This window comes from Kwoniella botswanensis, chromosome 1 (assembly GCF_036426115.1).
Source record: "Kwoniella botswanensis chromosome 1, complete sequence".
NCBI lineage: Eukaryota > Fungi > Basidiomycota > Tremellomycetes > Tremellales > Cryptococcaceae > Kwoniella > Kwoniella botswanensis.
In genome coordinates, this window is record NC_088599.1 from 2,755,482 (window position 1) to 2,774,801 (window position 19,320).

At 46.1% G+C, this 19,320-nt stretch overlaps 9 protein-coding genes across 9 annotated transcripts; 5 read left to right on the forward strand and 4 right to left on the reverse strand.

Moving 5' to 3' along the window:
- Positions 1 to 345: 345 nt before the first annotated feature.
- Positions 346 to 1,126, forward strand: L199_001066 (uncharacterized protein; the record flags this gene model as incomplete). The annotated part of the gene is made up of 5 exons (XM_064886823.1): positions 346 to 430; positions 512 to 615; positions 682 to 751; positions 812 to 846; positions 953 to 1,126. 5 exons carry the CDS (start codon positions 346 to 348, stop codon positions 1,124 to 1,126), a joined length of 468 nt encoding a protein of 155 aa, XP_064742895.1.
- Positions 1,127 to 2,045: 919 nt separating this feature from the next.
- L199_001067 (uncharacterized protein) lies at positions 2,046 to 4,008 on the forward strand (the record flags this gene model as incomplete). The annotated part of the gene is made up of 7 exons (XM_064886824.1): positions 2,046 to 2,218; positions 2,279 to 2,439; positions 2,504 to 2,565; positions 2,637 to 2,882; positions 2,980 to 3,326; positions 3,402 to 3,809; positions 3,885 to 4,008. The coding sequence occupies 7 exons, from the start codon at positions 2,046 to 2,048 to the stop codon at positions 4,006 to 4,008; spliced, it is 1,521 nt and encodes a 506-aa protein (XP_064742896.1).
- A 239-nt stretch (positions 4,009 to 4,247) lies between these two features.
- On the reverse strand, positions 4,248 to 6,973 carry L199_001068 (uncharacterized protein; the record flags this gene model as incomplete). Its single annotated transcript, XM_064886825.1, has 12 exons — positions 4,248 to 4,565; positions 4,656 to 4,759; positions 4,826 to 4,972; positions 5,032 to 5,122; positions 5,184 to 5,221; positions 5,273 to 5,544; positions 5,611 to 5,693; positions 5,746 to 5,894; positions 5,953 to 6,496; positions 6,559 to 6,674; positions 6,746 to 6,820; positions 6,898 to 6,973. The coding sequence occupies 12 exons, from the start codon at positions 6,971 to 6,973 to the stop codon at positions 4,248 to 4,250; spliced, it is 2,013 nt and encodes a 670-aa protein (XP_064742897.1).
- Positions 6,974 to 7,629: 656 nt separating this feature from the next.
- L199_001069 (uncharacterized protein) lies at positions 7,630 to 9,572 on the forward strand (the record flags this gene model as incomplete). Its single annotated transcript, XM_064886826.1, has 5 exons — positions 7,630 to 7,696; positions 7,780 to 8,094; positions 8,146 to 8,439; positions 8,539 to 8,865; positions 8,926 to 9,572. The coding sequence occupies 5 exons, from the start codon at positions 7,630 to 7,632 to the stop codon at positions 9,570 to 9,572; spliced, it is 1,650 nt and encodes a 549-aa protein (XP_064742898.1).
- Positions 9,573 to 9,785: 213 nt separating this feature from the next.
- On the reverse strand, positions 9,786 to 10,775 carry L199_001070 (uncharacterized protein; the record flags this gene model as incomplete). The annotated part of the gene is made up of 4 exons (XM_064886827.1): positions 9,786 to 10,217; positions 10,283 to 10,360; positions 10,522 to 10,646; positions 10,700 to 10,775. 4 exons carry the CDS (start codon positions 10,773 to 10,775, stop codon positions 9,786 to 9,788), a joined length of 711 nt encoding a protein of 236 aa, XP_064742899.1.
- Positions 10,776 to 11,612: 837 nt separating this feature from the next.
- L199_001071 (uncharacterized protein) lies at positions 11,613 to 13,160 on the forward strand (the record flags this gene model as incomplete). The annotated part of the gene is made up of 7 exons (XM_064886828.1): positions 11,613 to 11,903; positions 11,990 to 12,101; positions 12,157 to 12,258; positions 12,324 to 12,628; positions 12,734 to 12,792; positions 12,881 to 12,960; positions 13,039 to 13,160. The coding sequence occupies 7 exons, from the start codon at positions 11,613 to 11,615 to the stop codon at positions 13,158 to 13,160; spliced, it is 1,071 nt and encodes a 356-aa protein (XP_064742900.1).
- A 288-nt stretch (positions 13,161 to 13,448) lies between these two features.
- L199_001072 (uncharacterized protein) lies at positions 13,449 to 14,881 on the reverse strand (the record flags this gene model as incomplete). Its single annotated transcript, XM_064886829.1, has 4 exons — positions 13,449 to 13,906; positions 14,062 to 14,282; positions 14,377 to 14,458; positions 14,671 to 14,881. The coding sequence occupies 4 exons, from the start codon at positions 14,879 to 14,881 to the stop codon at positions 13,449 to 13,451; spliced, it is 972 nt and encodes a 323-aa protein (XP_064742901.1).
- A 419-nt stretch (positions 14,882 to 15,300) lies between these two features.
- Positions 15,301 to 15,684, forward strand: L199_001073 (uncharacterized protein; the record flags this gene model as incomplete). Its single annotated transcript, XM_064886830.1, has 2 exons — positions 15,301 to 15,460; positions 15,545 to 15,684. 2 exons carry the CDS (start codon positions 15,301 to 15,303, stop codon positions 15,682 to 15,684), a joined length of 300 nt encoding a protein of 99 aa, XP_064742902.1.
- Positions 15,685 to 16,630: 946 nt separating this feature from the next.
- L199_001074 (uncharacterized protein) lies at positions 16,631 to 18,853 on the reverse strand (the record flags this gene model as incomplete). Its single annotated transcript, XM_064886831.1, has 5 exons — positions 16,631 to 16,838; positions 16,903 to 18,283; positions 18,382 to 18,446; positions 18,576 to 18,783; positions 18,850 to 18,853. The coding sequence occupies 5 exons, from the start codon at positions 18,851 to 18,853 to the stop codon at positions 16,631 to 16,633; spliced, it is 1,866 nt and encodes a 621-aa protein (XP_064742903.1).
- Between the last annotated feature and the right edge of the window lie 467 nt (positions 18,854 to 19,320).

Consider the following 19,320-nt stretch of genomic DNA (forward strand, 5'->3'; position numbering starts at 1 on the left):
CGGGAGACTCTTATCAATCGTGTTTCTTTTTAGTGTCTGATAGCTCATATATCGGATCGTTTTGTGCCCCTTCTAGCACTCTGAAAGCGAATCAATATCTTGCATGTCTATGGATATCTCAGAAGCTGTTCAAGGACATCTGCCAAAGGTGAGCCGCAAATGATCCATTGAACAGATTAGCAGATTGACCGGGAAGCCTATCGTCACACCCCACACTTGGTCCTGTAATAGATATATAAAATGGAGAACAACCATCTTGTACAAAATTGAAACTAACATAAAACTAAAAGTACCGCAGCACAGCTCTAATCTTCCAGAGATCTACTTACTAATAGAAGGAAAATCATGTCATCTCCATCTGACATCATCGCTCGTCCTTCTCCAGCAAGAGAGGGTGAAGATACGGATCAATACGACCTGATGGTGGCTGGTGAGCCATACATCGCATGAGGTCCATACTTGACTAGATTCAGGGATGAGTCCGCCGAGAAGGTGTATCGATTCAATCAAGTGAGAAACACGGAGAAGAGAATGAAGTTGGCCGAGGGATTTGTGACTTTATTACAGCAGGATAAAGGGAAATCATATATCGGTCTTCCGTTCTCTTGTGGATATGTGAGTGCGGTAGCACTGCTCCCGTTACAGGTTGCATGAGTAGTTCGATTGAAAATTACTGTTTAGGGATTCAACATTCGATTGGGATATGATGTGTGCTTAGGACCAGATTGTCAACTAATTGATGTCTGTCCTAGTAAGTCACGATTCATATTTGATCGTCATTGATTTTGCTGATCCTTTAAATTCTATATAGTAAAGATCGGAAACCGAACGATGTTAGGTGGAAGCGTAAGGATTTACACACCTTCTCATCCCATATCACCAGAAGAGCGAAACGGATTGAAGGGACCTGAATGGGCGAAAACCATCACCATAGGAGAAGACTGTTGGATAGGTGGAGGAGTCATCATTTGGTCCAGGAGTGAAGATAGGAAATGGAGTGACAATAGGAGCAGGATCAGTGGTGACGAAAGATACAGAAGATCGGGTGGTAGCTGTTGGGAATCCTGCTAGACCAATCAAGAAGATCCTGGAGGATGGTACGACCGTGTTGATACCCAAGGCGTGATACATGTAGACCATGGTCCGCCCTCCCGCATGCATATCCTTCTCTACCCCAGCTCAGCAGGTTGACTTGCTTTCCTTTCCTCGTATGAACCCATGGAATGAATGCATGTGGGGTGAGAGATGCGAAGATGCGACATGCTCCGGAAATAAGGGAAGTAGCATCGATGTCACGTGATATATATCAGACGTTTGGCGATGTTTAGCTAAGCGAATTTCTGTGTTCCTCTCTTCTCTTCTGTTCGGCGCAAAGAAAAGGCGTCAGTTAAGGTTATTCTTTCCCTTCTCACTTGCAAGCGAGACCCTTCTTCGTGGAACGGCCGGCCGGCAGCCTCTACTAGCTTCTCGGCAGCGCAGAGTCGAAAGAATCCTTTCCGATCCGATGATTAAATGATCTACACATTCTAATTCCGTTCCTTTCCTATGTTGATGTCAAAGCACGTCAATCCCATTGGATCATTTCAACGGTTCTGATCTGTCCTGGTCCCTCCTTACAAATTGCCAAGAAATAAGCTTAGCTTTACCCAGATTCCCACTCGAGCGGTCCGGAGATCTGAGATCCACTGCTTGAGTTCCTATCGTTTTGGGAATCACGAATGCGGAGCAAGGGTGGAGCTGAAAGGAATACGTTCGGCCGTTTCACATCAATTTCCGTGTACCATAGTCAGCTGATCTCGCTAATTGTTGCCTACGAGTACTGTAAGGAGCCAAAGCTCAACTCCAATGAGAATTGGTAGGGATGTCAACATCACTCGTCTCGGATGGTTTCGCTTTTTTTTTTCCAACGAACCGAAGCAAGGTGAAAGGAAAGTTGACCACTCAGTAAAGCTTATCAGGCATTATGGAATTACTATATAAGCAGCTCCAAAGAATGGGTTGGAGCATCGCCCATTTCTGATGTTCAACCTGTCAACAGGACCACAATGGATATTAGAAATACATTAGCTTTCATCGCTGCCGCAGGAGCTTGGAAAATGTCTACCTCAGCTTCATCCTCAACCTCAACCTCAAATTCAAGTTCGACCAACGAACAGCCAACTCAATGTCCTGTCACTGGCCACAAGACTGCAAATGGTTCAGGCTGTCCTTTTTCCAAGTGAGTCATCCATTTGATCTTCAGAAAATAAAATCTAATCAGACTGTCCATTGTTCTCAGCGGACTGCCTCTACCTGATCCCGGTCATAGATGTGATCCCTCATCCGTGGAGGAGACAAAGATCCCAGATGTACCACCCCTCACCCAGAAACAGAGGGAAATCATCAAGTCCACTGCCCCCATTCTCGCGGAACATGGTGTGACCATCACCACTCATTTCTGTGAGTGTCAATCCGTCTCCATCATAAGGCAAAAAGCAGTCTCCGATGCTGATTCTGATTTTAGACAAGAATATGATTCGAGCTCATCCCGAACTTCGAGATGTCTTCTCCGAGTCTTCTCAGAAAGTGAGTCAAATATCTTTGCATTGATCCTCCTTGTGAGCTTGAGCTGATATTATATTTGACTGTTGTGTTAGCTCGGCCACCAACCTCGAGCACTCGCTTCAGCAGTCTACGCCTACGCATGCAACATTGATGATCTCACTCCTCTGCTGCCCGTTGTAGATCGAATAGCCTACAAGCACACTTCGCTACATATCGTTCCCGAGCAATACGGTATAGTAGGCAAACATTTGATTCAAGCTATTGTCGACATCTTGGGTGACGCCGTCACTCCTGAAATTGGGGATGCATGGTATAACGGTTATTGGAATTTAGCCAAGGTGAGTTGAGCTTCTCCAACCTATATTTGATGTGACCAATCATCACGAGATAGCTAAGATGTTTACGGTTGGTGATCTATCGGTATGTGCTATATAGATTTTCATCAACCGAGAGAAAGAGTTCTACACTACCGCAGTTGAATCAGGAGGATGGGAAGGTTGGCGACAATTCAAAGTTTCCAAGAAAGTCAAAGAATCCGATGAAATCACTTCGTTCTACCTCATACCAGTTGAGAACTCAGATAACAAACCTTTACCAAAGTATCATCCCGGACAATACCTCGCTGTCTCCTTGTACATACCGGCATTAGGACATAAACAAGCTAGACAATATTCTCTATCGGACAAATCGAATGGACAATATTTCAGAATCTCAGTCAAGAGGGAAGATGGTGTTGGGATCCCGACGAAGGAGAATCCACAAGTACCAGATCATCCTGGATGGTGAGTTCGGTTGAAATCGTACTAGCAGCATTTAGAATGGCGTCACTGAGCTCTGTCTATTATTTTGGGACGTAGGATCTCCAACCTTCTTCACGCGAAATTACACGAAGGATCACTCATCGACGTTGCCTCTCCCTACGGTGATTTCTTCTACGAACCATCCCCCACCAACCCTAACGCTCCTTTAGTACTCCTATCGGCGGGAGTCGGTCAAACAGCTCTGTTGTCAATCTTAAACTCTCAACTTGATAATTCCAACAAACCAATCACTTACGCTACTGTCGCTCGGAATGAGAAGGTTCACGCGTTTGGAGATCACATAAGGGATGTGGCAAAAGAACATTCAAATGTCAAATATAGAGTATTCTACTCTTCGCCTTCCACCATTGCTGTTCAGGGTAAAGATTATGATGTTAGAGGTAGGATGGATCTGGGCCAGATCAAAGACGATCTTCATTTAGATGATAAGACTGCTGAGTATTAGTGAGTCATCCTCGTTCTCGTACATTACGAGCACCAAGGAAGGACAGTATAGCTAATGTTGATTATGTACTCTAGCTTGTGCGGACCAGAGAATTTCATGGTAGGTAAATTTGAAGAACTAAAATCTCTCGGTGTAGACGAGAAAAGGATCCATGTGGAATTATTCGCTGCAGGTGATCTACCTCCCTCAGCGAAATAAGTGGATAAACACTTGTGAAGAACTAGAATTGTATACATAAGACTGTATCTAGATAAAATAGTAAAGAGAATTGATCATATGTAACTCCGATATGGATAGTATGCGCAACTGCTCCGATGTCTGATATGTTATGTGCATATTGATAGTTGAAGGCCTGATATATCTATATATGTTCAAAATGTTGATACGGAATTGCAGTCTTTTATTTACAAGGATATACCCTTTGTCCGATATATCTCTTAATCATGTTTACCTTTCTTATCTTCATCTTCACCTTCATCATTCTCATCATCGCTATCACGGTACCCATCTTTCTTGCGATGTTGATGATTCTCCGTTTCTTCATCGCTATCTTCGCCCATCGCGAAGACGACATTCCCATCTCTGCTTTCTACCAAACCGCTATGTTCGTCATCATCTTCATCGTGTTGGGCCAATGGTCTATGTCCCATACCTCGGCCTGCTTCCAGTGAGTCGATCTCATAATCCTCCGCATCAGCATCGGCTTCATCCTGGGCGAGTTCTTGAGACATTGAGAACTGGATGTTGTCACGGGTCTGTAAGAGTTGATCAGTCAGCATGATATACGAGACGTACCCGTTTTCGGTGATCGGGCATTCAGATGCACAGTCAAAATAGAAACTCACGGGTCGCCATAGCCATGCTATAGCAGCGAATGCGCAGAGATAGATAGTTGCGAGAGATCCATCTAAGAGTATCCACCTGTATTTCCAGTTGTTGGGTGCGTAGTCTATATCAATTCGTAATGTTAGCTGATATTGCATGAGAGCTTCTCGATTCTAACAACGGGATTCACCTTCGTCAAGCCTATTTGACAAACTCATTGACGATACGACAAAGAAAGCGGCAACGGCTATTACTGAAATGACGAGGATTCTCCATAATCTTTGGAACATTTGGAGTTTGTATCTCTGTTTTCTCGCTTGAAGATGCATGATTGTACCTGTCAAAGCGAGATGATCAGTTTCAACCTATCGCACTGTCGGAAAGCATATAGCTTACCATTGAGTGAAACGATGATCCACATCAAGAATGCGGTGAGAGTGAGAGCAAGAGGGAAGATGAGGAGCATGACAGTGATCAGGGATGCGCTCTATAGAGAATGAAAATCAGTATATGTCAAAGACTGAGATGGTTTATCGAGATAGACTTACGTCAAGCTCGACTTCAACTGTACCAACAGAATACATAACTAGTTCCCGCGGTCAGCTTTGAAACATGCGGCGAACCTAGAAGTACTCACCACCAAAGATGAAATGAAGAGCTGTCAGAATCCTAACTCTAGTCATGACTGAACCTAAACTTTGGGTGACCACCGATAATCCCATACTGACGATGAGCAGCAAGAAGAAGCTCAGGGAGTTCCTAGCGGCATTCAAGATGGCAATCACAAATAAGAAAACGATGGATGTCGTGCCGCCTCCGTGTTTGTTGATATATCGATAGTAAGCGAATTGAGCGAGCATTTCGATAACCAGGAAGACGATAGTGCCGGAAATGTAATACTGCATAGGACTGGATAATCAAATGGGCGATGATGTCAGGTTGAGAACCAGATGAATTAACAAGATGAAGACTTACAGTAACTCTCTCAAATGTTGTACACAGAGATATGCCCATCCACATCCGAGGACGAAGTAGACCAAGCTCAATGCCATATAGAACTACACAAGTTCAGTAAGGGTAGTCCAATTCGAGGATGTACGGGATACTCACGTTAATCTTAGGGTACTCCACAGCTGGCAGTTCCCCCTCAAACGTGTTTCTGAACAGTACCAGTCCCGAGTATTCGGCGTGACTGGGTGTTTGACGAGATTCGATTGGAATTTCCGAACGAGCGTTGACCAATGTGACAGGTACAATACCTACTTTCAAGTTAGTCTGGGATCGCAGTTGTCGAGCAAGAGCAACGTGTAAACTCACCAACGCAATAGTATCCTGTTTTAGGTACGCTATATGTGATTGGCGCCGAGTAGACTGGCACCGAAGCTGATCCTGATGAGCCTGAGCTGCCCGTGGTTGGAGTTTCCTCAAAACCAGTCCCATCTCCTACACCCAAATCATCATCGCTTGAAGCACCAACCGTACCCGCGACTCCATCCAGGATCTCATCTCCTGATTGTCGTCTCCACCCGTCTCCGATTGCCTCTGCCAGTTCCTCGGCTTCTTCTTCAGCTTCTGCTTCTGCTTCAGCCTCCGCCTCCTTCTCATCAGCACCCACGGTGGCAGTTGACGAAGCAATAGCGTGGGTTGGAGAAGTGGTTGTAGGGAATTCATCGCTGATGTCATCTTCGTCTTCATCAGTGGTCGGTGATGGGAACGACGATGATGAGAACTTGAGAGGAGTAGTGAAGATGGATGTTGAGTCCTGACCAGTGCCTTCAGGAAGGGACGTGATGAAACCACCTAGCTCAGAGGGTTGACATAGACCTGAACGAATGGCCGATGTTGTACAGATATATGTTTTCTATCAGAGTATGTGCTAGTCAGTGATAGTGAGGGTAAATATGAGAAGCTTTGTAGACTCACAGGACGTTCTTCACCACCTCCTGCACTTTCTGGTGTTTCTATACCAAGGTAAGGGACATCTTTCCACTCATACACTATCAATGCGACTTGACCTGACGAAGTGGGATCAAAGGTGACTACGCAGGAACATGTCCATCAGCTAACTAGAGGTTCGGACTTCAAGTAGGGGATGCTGAAGCGAGCTCACCTTGGATATATGCCTCTTTTCCTCCATACATTCCTGAGCATACCTCCCGCAGCGAATCTGTATCACTGATTGGAACTATATAGTGTATTTTGCAATTGTCAACATCGGTTCAAGGACTGTCACACTAATTAGCCCCCTGGCGAATCACTCACCCCTGAAAGCGCTTATCTGACAGCACATCAGACACACTGCAAGCAAAGCGACAAGTGATGGGTGCAAGAGAGCCATGATGCCCAAGTTGCGAACGAAAAGCTACACGTCAAGCGAAGGCGGTACAAGTCTATAGCCTGTTCCGAATCAGAGTGGCTGTGTTCCAAGTACGAGATATAAGATGGCCTACCCCTGCTGATCTGGGAGTTTCTGTGGATGATTATTCTGTGCAAAGTGCAAAGACAAGAAAGGAATGGATGAATGATAGGTGGATGGATTGTTGCAGATAGTTGACTGCGAGTGTGCGACGTTGATCTCACTTCCGGTCCACGCGTGCAGCACGTGCTCCACAGTAATACGGGTGTCAGTGGTGGCTTTGTGGCCTTCTTCATCTTCTGCAAAAGCAGGAGTCATCAATGGGAGGATGTTTGAAGGGCCATGCGACCAGCTCAGAAGAAGATATCTTTAGGGAAGACTGGACATGCTCCCTTGATGTCAGTGCATAGCCCCATTGCACTCCGAATTGTCTCCAGAATCAGTCACAAATTTTGAAAACCTTTTACGCAAGCTCCTTTGGACGTGGTCATGCATCGATGGCCAACTTCGAAGCCGCCGCATATTTCGTCCTCCGAATTGTATATAAGTACTTCTAGGAGGTAACGAATGTCAGACACATATACGAGAATCGTGCAGTCTTATTCCCTGTATGGTACGGAACAGGCATATATACAAAGATGAGTCGATATACCGAAGGTAGCAATCCCATGCCCAAACAATGGGATGATTTCTTATGGACATTCGGTAAGTCCATCGGATATTTTACACACTCATGAGATCGTGAGCCATCCTGAGCTATCTATGCTGATTTTCGAAACCCATAACAGGGTCAAGGGGCTATGACAGTCTCGTGAAAGCAGAAAGACGTATACTTTCCAATCCATACTCAAGAGAATTTGAGTCGCCGCAAAGTCTGATCAACTCCGATGCCTTCCCAAGCTACCATGTACATGATCAGATTGCACCTGCATCGACATTTAAGGGTCTGGCATATCTTGTGAACTATGCTCGGTCGGAGCGAAAGCTTAGAGAACATGATATGTCAAATGATACTGCTTCTAAGGACAGGGAGAAGAAATCGGTAATTCAACCTCCCACAAAAATAGGTGAGGCGAAATGCTTACCTACAGTGCTGTACTTCGGTATTTCGTACCGGCTCGTATGACGGGTACTGTATGCTTACCATATTATAGGGAAATTGGGCAAAGGGGTTCTTCGCGCTTTGACAGCTCAGGCGAGTATCCACCCGTACGCAGACAACCTAAAAGATCAATTGAGCGTCAGTAATTACATGAACCAATCCAGTTATCCCCTCTCTCAGTACACCCAGTACCTTGAAAATTATACTCTTAGGGAGATATCACAGTACATCTCAAGCTTTGCTGAAAATCAGAGAAAGATACAAGAACCGTATCGTGATATTCTCATATCCATGAAAGATGAGATAAGCATGGAAGAACACCGAGAGCTATTTCTTCAACGATTCTGTGAGTGACTGTGGACTGTGTTGGCAGGTTGACAGCTCCCTGTACATACTGTAAACTATCTTGCATTTTTTAGACGCTGACCGGAGCTTGGCCCCAAAGACAAATCGACTGAAGGGCCCAGGACGTTGACTAGAATGCAAGAGTCTGTCGAGAAGCATCCTAAGGATGATATGTTCAGATCATACAACTCGCAAGGGCTTCGAGATCGTTTCGGTACCTATCTGACTGAAGATAAAGAAGCTGCAGAACATGGTATGAAGTATATCTTCCAATTGGCCTCCAAAAAGAGAGAAGATCAGTTGATTTCGGCTATAGAAAAGCTCGCCAGACCCGATGAGGATGTAGGAATTCAGATGGAATCCAAAAAGGATGAAGCAAGGCGTATGGAAGACTTCGTCAGTAACTTTGGTACCAAGCAGGGTATGGGTAAGTACTGTATGACCTCAGTGGGGGACTGAACGAGCGCTTTCTGATTATGACCTATAGGCAAGTTCGGTGCTAATTTCCTCACAAGGCTGAAAACTTATATCGAAAGTCCAGAGTTCAATCCCGATGACTTCACAGACAAAGATTCAGTGGCTAAACTGTTAAAAAAGGATAAGTGGTCATATATGCAAAGAATTGCGTTGCATAAACCAAATCTTCATCCCTCAGTCATTGATTGGGCTCATTGGCTTGGTCGGACTCGGATGGAAAGCGTAGATCAAGATCAGTCAGCTGTCCTTTCTGGTGGAGAAGCGGTTCCTTCTTCGTCTGCTGCTACCTCCCAAGCAGGTCACAAGCGGACTAGACAGTCGGCTACTCCTCCCGAAGACAAACGAAGCACCCAAAAGCAAAACTTTGGTCTATCCGATTTTACACCTGCCACGAGCTCTACTTCAATAGCTGGACTCCAGTCTCTCGGCGATGTAGACGATGAGGCATTGGAGAGACATCGACTGATGCTTTTCGGGATATTTGCTGAGGATATGGATTATCTGGACGAGTACGAAGAGGAAACGCCTCGAGCCGGTGTAATAGACAGCGACCTTGCAAGATTCTGGAGAGGGGACGACGAAGACTGTTTTCACGTTGATGTAGACGAGGATCTTGAGAAGATTACGGCAAGGTCGCTATTTCCCCTTCATCACTGACCTAGCAACGTTAGCGTTGTGGAAGCGCGACTAGACTAGAAAGTTTTCGTACCCCATATCTTTCTCTCTTTGGATTCGGATGCGACATCAATCACAACAAGAGGCACATCAAGGGCAGACTGCATGGTCGAAATTGTGTATATGCATTCTGATGTCTATGAAAATTTGCATTGCAGCAAGCAGTGACTTACAGATATGACATTCCGATTAGCCCTAGTTCTGCTTCAAGACACTATCCGTCATTTGGTCGCGGGTGAACGGGGTAACAGGAAGACCCCGAAACAAAAACAGTTTGGCCCTTGGTCTTACACTGTCGGTCACATTGGTATTGAGGAAGAACGTATCATCGCTGTTTGCTGCTTCCTCAGAAGTGTCATTTTCTTCTGGATGTTTTGAAGCTCTGCCCCTCCCTTGCATGTGAGGGTTTCTCGAAGCTTGAATTTCCACTTCCTGATCTTCTCTTCCGGCAAGGGATAATCCGAAAAGCGTTAATCGATGTTTTCGCATATCATTTTCGTCAAAGTAATCGACTTCTCCATCACGAACTTCGCTCTCCGCTTCAGAGTCTGAAGCCTGACCGCTGATGAGAGCAGCCCTCTCCGAATTTTGGGTGGTGGGCCTCCAGTCAGCAAGGGAATCCAGCGACTGGAGGATGCGAGCTGCGTGAAGGGCGTCAGGATCCTCGTCAAGAGGTAATATTATAGCCTTACCAAACGTTGACCTAAAGTATTCTTATTGGCCGAGCATCCTGCGCATCTCTTGCTCATTGTCCGACCGATTGATTTCATCTACAGAACGGGATGCGGTCAGACAGCTCATAGGCATCGGTACAATACTCTGTGACACTGATACTCATCATTGGAATCCATAGTAGATCTGCATTGTTTCCCAAAGTGATGCAAGTATCAATATCTTCTTGATGGTCCGTCCACCACTGGGCTATATTTACAGGATTCTTCCCCTTCTGCGTGGAAAGATAATTTTTCACGTTCTCGAGGAAGGAGAATGCTTCTGCATCTGGTTCGGCTTTGATCTTGTTTAATCCTCTTCGATAACTCCTGGCCTGCAGGCATGCTGATAGTGTAGGGCACAGGTACATCATGATATCGTTCTAGCAATCGACTCACCCAGTGACGTTTTTCGGCTTCCTATGCTGGCTCTCAGCTTGCGCAATTCGTCCTCTGACATAGTCTGTCCGGCCATGACTGTGCGGCAGCCTGTGGGATCTTTGTCTACGGTGGTTGAACAGATATGACACCGGTGGGACCGATAAGAAAGCTTCCTAGATGAGGTTCTACATCCTTATATAGCTATTACGGGGCTGTGAAGCTTGTTGGCACCCTCGAAAGACTTCCATCGCGCTGAAAGGTGGATGTCCGCCTTTGTCACCAACAAGCTTTTGTTCGAATGCGTTTGTGTCGGAGTGGAAGGCCGAGTCGATGACACTCCGCGAGTATCTTGCTTGGTCGATAACGTGACTTGGCCCTGGGAGTCTCTTGGTAGCTCTCGCCCCGCGCTGTTCCATGGTGAAGGCCGTTCGCAGTGATCGTCATGGTCGTGAAGAGCCAATGTCGTCTGCGCTTGTCTCTGTGAAAGTGAGTCTCGTCAACCTCCACCTCGCGTCATCTCCTTTTCAACAAGGGAGAATCCAATGCTGAATATGGAATCTCTACCTTCGTTCGATTCTACCGTATATGTACAGTGCATACAGTGCTGATCGAGACACGCATAACTTTGGACAAAGTCATGCTGATTGTTAAACTTGTATCTTACCAACGCCCGTCGGTCTGTGTGTGATGAGACCGAATAACTCGTAAATGACCTAACCCTCCTAGCGTATGTATGATCCGTGTACTCCGTTTGCTCCGTGTACTCCGTAAACAAGCCCAACCTAGCGCAAATCCATCCCATCATAAAAAGTCAACATGCATTGTCCACGACCGCGGACGGCCCATGCGATCAACCAAGTTCCTTCTTCTTGAAACTGACATGATCCTCGATACATATTTTTCCCAATCATATCAATAGAAATCGGTCACAATGTCTCTTCAACGCAAACTCCGCTATGCTGTCCTCGGAATCGGTCGAATGGGCTCTCGACATGCTCAGAACATTGCCTATCGTACTCCGCGTGCAGAACTCGTCTCTATATGCGATCCTAGACCCACTTCTTTGACCTGGGCTGAGAAGCATTTACCGCCAAATATCAGAGTATTCCAAGATTCGAAGACTCTGTTCAGTGAGGGTGGGGATGAGATTGATGCAGTGTTGATAGCCAGTGAGACGGGGTCTCATGCTAGTCTGGCTATCGAAGCCATGAGGACTGGAAAGGTGAGTATGATGGGACCTCTGCTGGAGAGATTGACCTTTCCCTTGAGATGACGAAGCTGATAGCTAGCTGCTGAATGATTGTCTAGCACGTATTGCTTGAGAAACCTATTTCCATAGATTTGGAGACTTCCAAGACGGTTGTCGAGGAAACCAAGAAATTCCCAGCCTTAAAGGTCATGGTTGGTTTCAGTAGACGATGTGAGTTGACTGTCTCATCACTATTGCCGCCATCCTTACTGACCGATTGTTTTAGTCGATGAGTCGTATAGGGCTGTCAAGGAGATGATAGATCAAGGAAAATTGGGTGAACCTCACTTGATCAAATCGGCAACCAACGATCAGCATGATCCTTCTGGTAAGTACAAGACCCGAAATCAACCCTATGGTCATATATCCAGTAGACTAACTATGGGGATTTAGGATTTTTCGTCTCTTACGCTTCCGCTTCGGGTGGGATTTTCATTGACTGTGGGATTCACGATATCGATCTAGCAAGATGGTATCTTTCACCAGAAGGGATCAGACAAGTGAAAAGGGTTTTCGCTTTAGGACATAACATCCAACATCCCGAATTAGCCAAATATGATGATGTGGATAATGGTGTGGGAGTGGTGGAATTTGAAAACGGGAAGATCTTGGTGATTCATGTGAATAGGACGATGAAGCACGGTCATGATTGCTTTACGGAGGTGTTTGGCAAAGAAGGGAAAGTGGTGGTTAACGGGGTGAGCTCTTACTCTCCCTCATTAATTCTTTTTATACGTTGTTTCCGATCTATCCTATCGAAAGGCAAACCTCGATGTTGATGATTGTGGACTTGATACGTATAGAACCCCCAACTGGACAGAGTAGAAATCAGGGATACACATGGAGTGAGAACAGAGTCTACGTGAGTGATTATCCTCCCAGTGTCCAGAGGGGTTGACCCACCACAACACACCCTTGCCTCACAAACTTATGTTGAGTAATGTGACTAGCCCTACATACTACGAAAGATTCCGAGAAGCCTTTGTCAATGAAGTCAATGAGTTTACGGATGTAGTATTAGACAACAAACGTGAGTCGTGGAATCACCACTTCCATCTCGACCTTCTCTTTTTATGATAAAACTTAACACCTGTGACCTTCATCGTAGCGCTTCCCGTATCATGCGAAGATGCTCTCGAAGCCACCAAGATAGCTACAGCTCTTACGCACTCATTCAAGTCTGGCCAACCAGTTTACTTCAGCAGTGATGGAGAACCAATTTTGGTCTAAAGGCGAAAGCACAATCCATACAATCTATCTTGAACGAACCATAAATAACCATAACAAAGATGAAATCGTATGTATATAGAGATGTTTATGAGATATATCAAGATCTATCCTGCCGGAACAACGAAAAAGAGAAAATAGAGGCAATTATGGCGGAGTGAACGTTATAACTGTATATCCCACAAGTCCATCTATACACCTTAGCCTTGACGGGCACCCTCTTCTATCACACCACCAAGCCTGATCTAACCCTCTATATGAAATCATAGGATCCAACCCCTCTGTCTCACATCACGCTCTCATCCACCCCCTTCGTCTGGGTAAAAGCCATCCCGGATGAGCGACCGCGAACGCCGCCAGACAAAGTACCATTGGTAGACCATCCAGATAGATGAAATATGGCTCGTGGGTGATGAGGTATCCTGACCATCCTTGGGCCAATTCAATGGATCTGTAAATACCTCTAACGAAGATCATAGCCGAGGCAAATGCGACTCCGGCTAATAATTTTTCGCCTTTTTTGACCTCGTCCGTTCGGACTGCTCCTGTCAAGTCATCAGCAGGAGGCTGTCGAGGTTGTGACGTATTTCCTCCAGATGATTTCGATTCTTCATTGGTACTAGAAATAGTGTGATGTTTGCGTTTGAGGTGCGAATATGGTTTACGGAATATGACTCGGATGATGAAATCACTGGCTAATGCGACGAAAATTGCCATCGTACCGAGTTGGAACAAAATACCAGCAAGCACTAGCGAATCAAGGCATGAATAAGCGTTGTTCCTTTCGGTGTGCACCGTGATAGTCAGACGAAGGATCAATCCTGCCAGAATGACATGATACGGGACCTTATCGATGGCCAGCTCAAGGAGAACGTCTTTAGAATGACCATTCTAATGTACTCACTAATTTTCGTAGCTTTATGAGTATCCGTACCGTTCTGAGCAGCTACAGCAGCTCTACCACCACCTATGGCTTGGATGACCAAGGAGATTACGTCCGCAGTGATAAATACGGCGAGGTACATTTTGGGACTGAGAAGTGAGTAGACATGTCCAAGCTGGGTGATGCAGTATCCGAGGATAGTATAGGCCCAAGCGGAATAGAAGGCCGGACCAATGATGAGGCTTCGAGGTGAATTGAGATCATCAATATATGCCCAGACTTGATGTAGCGATGTAGAAAAAGGTTTGGGAGATGTATAGATAGGAAGAAACTAACGAAGCGATCTGCATTAAGAAAGGGGTAATGCTCCATACATTATAGGCCGACCATAATCTACCTGACCATCCTATGACTTCCACTATAGGCACAGAAGCAAGAATCAGCCAATTGATCAGCACGAATAGCAGTATGCCGAATCCCATTTTTACATCTACCTGAACTTTCGTCATGCTAATGCCCTAGGGATGTCTCTATCCCTTCGCTCTTCGTGGACTTGACTAACGTTTTTCTCCCTGTGCACTCTCTGCGATTCTCATACGATACAATTCAACGAATGAGAGCCCGACTCACAGATTGTTCCCGGTATCAGCGTTATGAATACCAGCCAGTATCTGTACTTCAGCCCCAGGCCGATATGGATTAGTGCCAGCACAGCAAACACAACTATGTATGCTATCCCAGCTGATTTCTCGGGTATATAACCATAAGGTGAAATGCGCGATAGGTGGTTGTTGGCTCTTGCCATCAGATGGTGGGTCAGGCCCATATCGTCCAACAACATATCGAGACGTGGGAGCTGTATGTTTCCTGGGGTAAGGTCTTCAGACTGATTCTGAAAGCCTTCTAGATATATGGGCGACGAGTGTGGGGGATATCAAGATGAAAGATAGCAATGATGGACATTAAATATTTTAGCACTGATACGAAGATCCGTGGTTTGATCTGACTTGTTGATTTGGTTTCGGGCACCGAAGTCTCGGGCGCCGAAATATCCCTGGCCCACTGCTGCGGAAGGAAGGGAGCAACTCGATCGAAAACCTTAAATTGGGGAATCCTTCTGTTTTCGGATGTGGAAATGAAGCTTGGGCTGTGCTAACATCAATTATCTATGCATAAGATAAGATGCTCACCTTTACACTACTGCGACTACCAAGCGGGTCGGACTGTTACTATACGTTGCATACGCAGTATCGAGATCCAATGCGGAGAGGCGTCTCCACAGCCTTGAACTTCATACAACAATCGAAGAAGAGATTGGCAGCGCATCGTCTTGGAAACCTCTTAAAACGAAACCCACCGGGCGCCCTTGGATGGGCGGGTAAACGGCGGGTTCAACATTCAAGAATCTTCGATCTGCAACGTGTGTCCGTGAGCTGGCTTCTGTGAATTGGGAGGCTATGAGATCACTTGAGTAAGACTTACACCTAACTGGATTCGGCTGAAGAGGCTTGGTGTGCTAGATTTGGAAAGCTTACCGATAATCTGAGGGAGAATCCACTTAGACAACATGCCTCAGTGCTCCCAGGGATGACTCCTATCACCCCTCAGACTTCATCAAACCCAGAAGGATGGGTGCTCAAGTAGCAGGATGGGTCGGGTCAGACCCCCTCCATGTTTTGTGCAAGTAGGAAAGGTGCTGTTCAGGGTTTGTGGACGTCCACGATATATCACGACCGGACGTTGGGTGCTAGGGATGAGAGAGGCGTCATCCGGAACATGAACCCAAAACCCTATTCCCACCTATGGTCTACTATCTTTCTTCCAGTGCCAACAGTTGTGCGATCGATTGAGCGATATGAACGACATCGGTGGTCGTGGAGAGACTCCACATGACAGGAGAAGCGAGTACTTGAGTTTGTAAAGGCAGATGGATACCATACTTCGTTTGAGTATACTAGCTTGTAGTTATGAATGGCTTTCACTGCTCATGTAGGTTTGTCTGTATATTCATGAGCACATACGCATGTTACGACTTGATGAGCAGACGGAACCCATGGCCTCAGAGACGGTTGAAGCTAGTTGAAGCTAGCACAGTTCAGACAACTTTTCCCGTCGCGAGTGAGTATCGGAATTTATAATACAATTTGTAACAAACTGTATCCTGATCAGCATGCGTTACAACAGCTGTGGCAGTACATATGTCTGGTCTTCACATGCTCTTCTTCTGACTTGTGAGCTTAACAGAGAAAGGTTTCATCTTATCACCAGAGTAGGCGACTTGGATGTTAATAGAGAGAGGCTTGACTTCTTTGTCGGATCAAACAGATAGAATGCATATAAGCTTATCAACGCAAAACATAAGGTAGGTGGCAACGAAAAGTTAAAAATGGTGAGGATGACAGGTATCGGTGAGACGTGAATGGAAATCGTCTCACAGCCTGAGGTCGATGGCCTGACGAAGTGATGCATCATTGGGAAGTATATAGCAACGGTTCCATAGATGGATAGTTCATCTTCTATGTGCATAAGAGATTGTAGATATGAGAGTGGTCAAATCGGGATAGAGGGGTCCGAGATGCTGGGAGCAGAATTAAGCAATGATGTCTTTTTCGTTCTCTGTTCTCTGTTGAGCAGATTCCCGAGACAGAAGAACTGGTTGGTGGACTATTCCAGCTTGTCTATCGGCATCGGCGAAATCGTCAACTGGATCGTCGAGGTGCTTGAAGTATGTTGGGAAGAGGAAGGCAGAGAGGAAACAGGCGATGGCAAGAGCTACCCAGGGCCAAATGAGGTTGGGGCTAAAGCAGGTAGTATGGATCAGCGAGGAGTGCATTATCACTATATGGGTGTTAGATGACTTACTCTACGATGACATCCGACAATGCGAGTGATAAGGCTGATGCAATAGCCTGGTTGAATAGCGAGATGGAGTAGACCAAACCCTTCATCCTGGCTGGAGATCGAGTGTATGCGATTTCATATGAAGTAACGAACACGAAAAGTTCTCCGATGGCTGGGAAGGTATAGAGGGGCACTTGCCACCACAAAGAGACTGGAGAAACTTCATCACAAGTGGTGGCATAGTATCCACAGGGGGAAGTCTTGTAGATCCTCCACTGGATGATGGCGGAAAGCACACAAGTGAGCGCACCCAACATGAATCCAATGAACATTCTGGTCATAGGTTTGAGGGGGAAACCTATCCTAGCGAGCCAAGGGTAGATGAGGAATGTGAGGATAGGAGAGAAGACAATGATGGCGAGAGGGTTCCAGTTGGAGATGAGATCGTTTGGTACACCATTCAGAGTCATCGCGACGGACATGTCGTTCATTTGATTTCCTAATCCTCCGTCGGCCAGAACGTAGATCGGAATAATCAGGAACACGGCACAGGCATTCAAGGACTGTCTGACCTCATCTACGAATCTATCGTCCCATGTGACCTTGGAGCCGACCTTGCCCTCGCTTTGAGCAATGTGGGATGGTTTGGCTCGATTCCAAAATTCATCCTTACCGCTGAACATCTTTTTCCATCCACCACTTGACATCATGAGTTTGACCACTCTCCAAGCTTCAACAACGACTGAGCCTTGAGGTGGGGCCTTGTACAATTTTCTTCCGGCGAGGACAAGCACAATTGGCATGAGCATATAGACTATTCCCGGTAGAAGATAGGCTAGCCAGAATCCGACCAGTCGCTCGGCATAGGAAGTAGCGACAGCGAAGAATCCTCCAATATTGATACAAGCGTAGAAGATCAATAGCCATCGTTCGACAGTGACACCAGGATCGATGATGACACGTTCACCTGACTTGAGTGTTTTGATCACTGGGTGTCGGTTAGGGATCTGATCACATAGCAAGGGACCAAGGGAAGGCTTGATGAATCCTGCAGCAAATGCTAAGATTATGATGGAAACGATGAAAGAGCCTAAAGCGCCATTTGGGTGCGTAATAACCGAAGGAATAGCGGGAACGACCAAGATGATATGAGCGATCGCTCCGACGGCGGTACCGACGCAGATGGCTTTGAATCGACCCCACTTGGTATCGGCTACGATACCACCCCAGATTGGGATAACATAAGCCAAGAACGTGAACAGGTTGGTAAGGGCGGAAGTGGTTTTGGAACCAAGACCGAGAGCACCGGCAGACTGATTGAGCCCTGCCGCGCCCTTTGCGACAGCCCCCGCACCGTTGCCACCATCCGGTAGTGGGTTATTGATAAAGTTGTTGAAAGGACCTAGCAGAGATACACGGTCAGCTTCGGTATAAGGAGGAAGGTCCTTACAGATCGATGGACGGGATCGGGCAAAGATATGATTGGCTGTGGCAACGTACCTTTCGACCCATAGTAGGAGGCACGTTCTGCGAACTCAATTAAACACATTGCGATACCAACCCATCTACAATACCCAAGTCAGCTCACTGGTATATGATGGACTCTCAATAGGAACAAGGAAGTGGCAGAAGCGATAGACCAGTAGCACAGCAACGAGACAGCTATATGGTGAACAGTGTACTCGGAGACTCACGGCATAGTGGCAGGTACTTTTCGAAGCGTACTCAACTCCTCTTCTGTAGGATGATCTGCTCCGAACAATCCTTCATCTGCAGGTCCGACTGTTGTTAGGGCGGTGGCATCTGGATTGTGCTTTTCTTTCTCGGAAAGGTTGGTCGCAGGCATGCCTACAATGGGCACAGGTGCCGCTTGGAGGTCTTGTATAGCTTCTGCTTGATTGCCTGAAACACGAAACGTTGTCAGCGATCCGTTATCAATACGAGAAGTCATTAGTCTTGCCCACTCACTCATATTAAGAAGTCTGAAGGCCCGGCACTCGTCAAACGAATTAAGCGTTCAGCTAGAGGATCAAAGTGGGGTCACACGATGTCACCTCATTAGGTTTTATATATATATATATATATATATATATATATATACGGGGTTCGTAAGGCGACTGAAAGCTGGCATGCAATCGTTATGCTTATCATCTAGCTCCATTTCGTAGTTCATGAAAGCACCACGCTGTCGCATTCTTGAAAAGAAACCCTAAAAGCTCTTATGAACGCAAGGAAGTTCCTAGTTACGCAGTTGATGCGAATGCTCCACATGCCACTCGACGGACTGGTGATAAGCAAGCGAGCCGAATGGCTCGTAAACACTAGAGACGAAAATAACTCATCATGATCATTGTTGGAGTCTACCTGCCAAGAGCTCGAACCGCATGGTGCAAAACCTCGGTTATAGATAGAGTGCGTACCAGATCACGTGATAGCAAT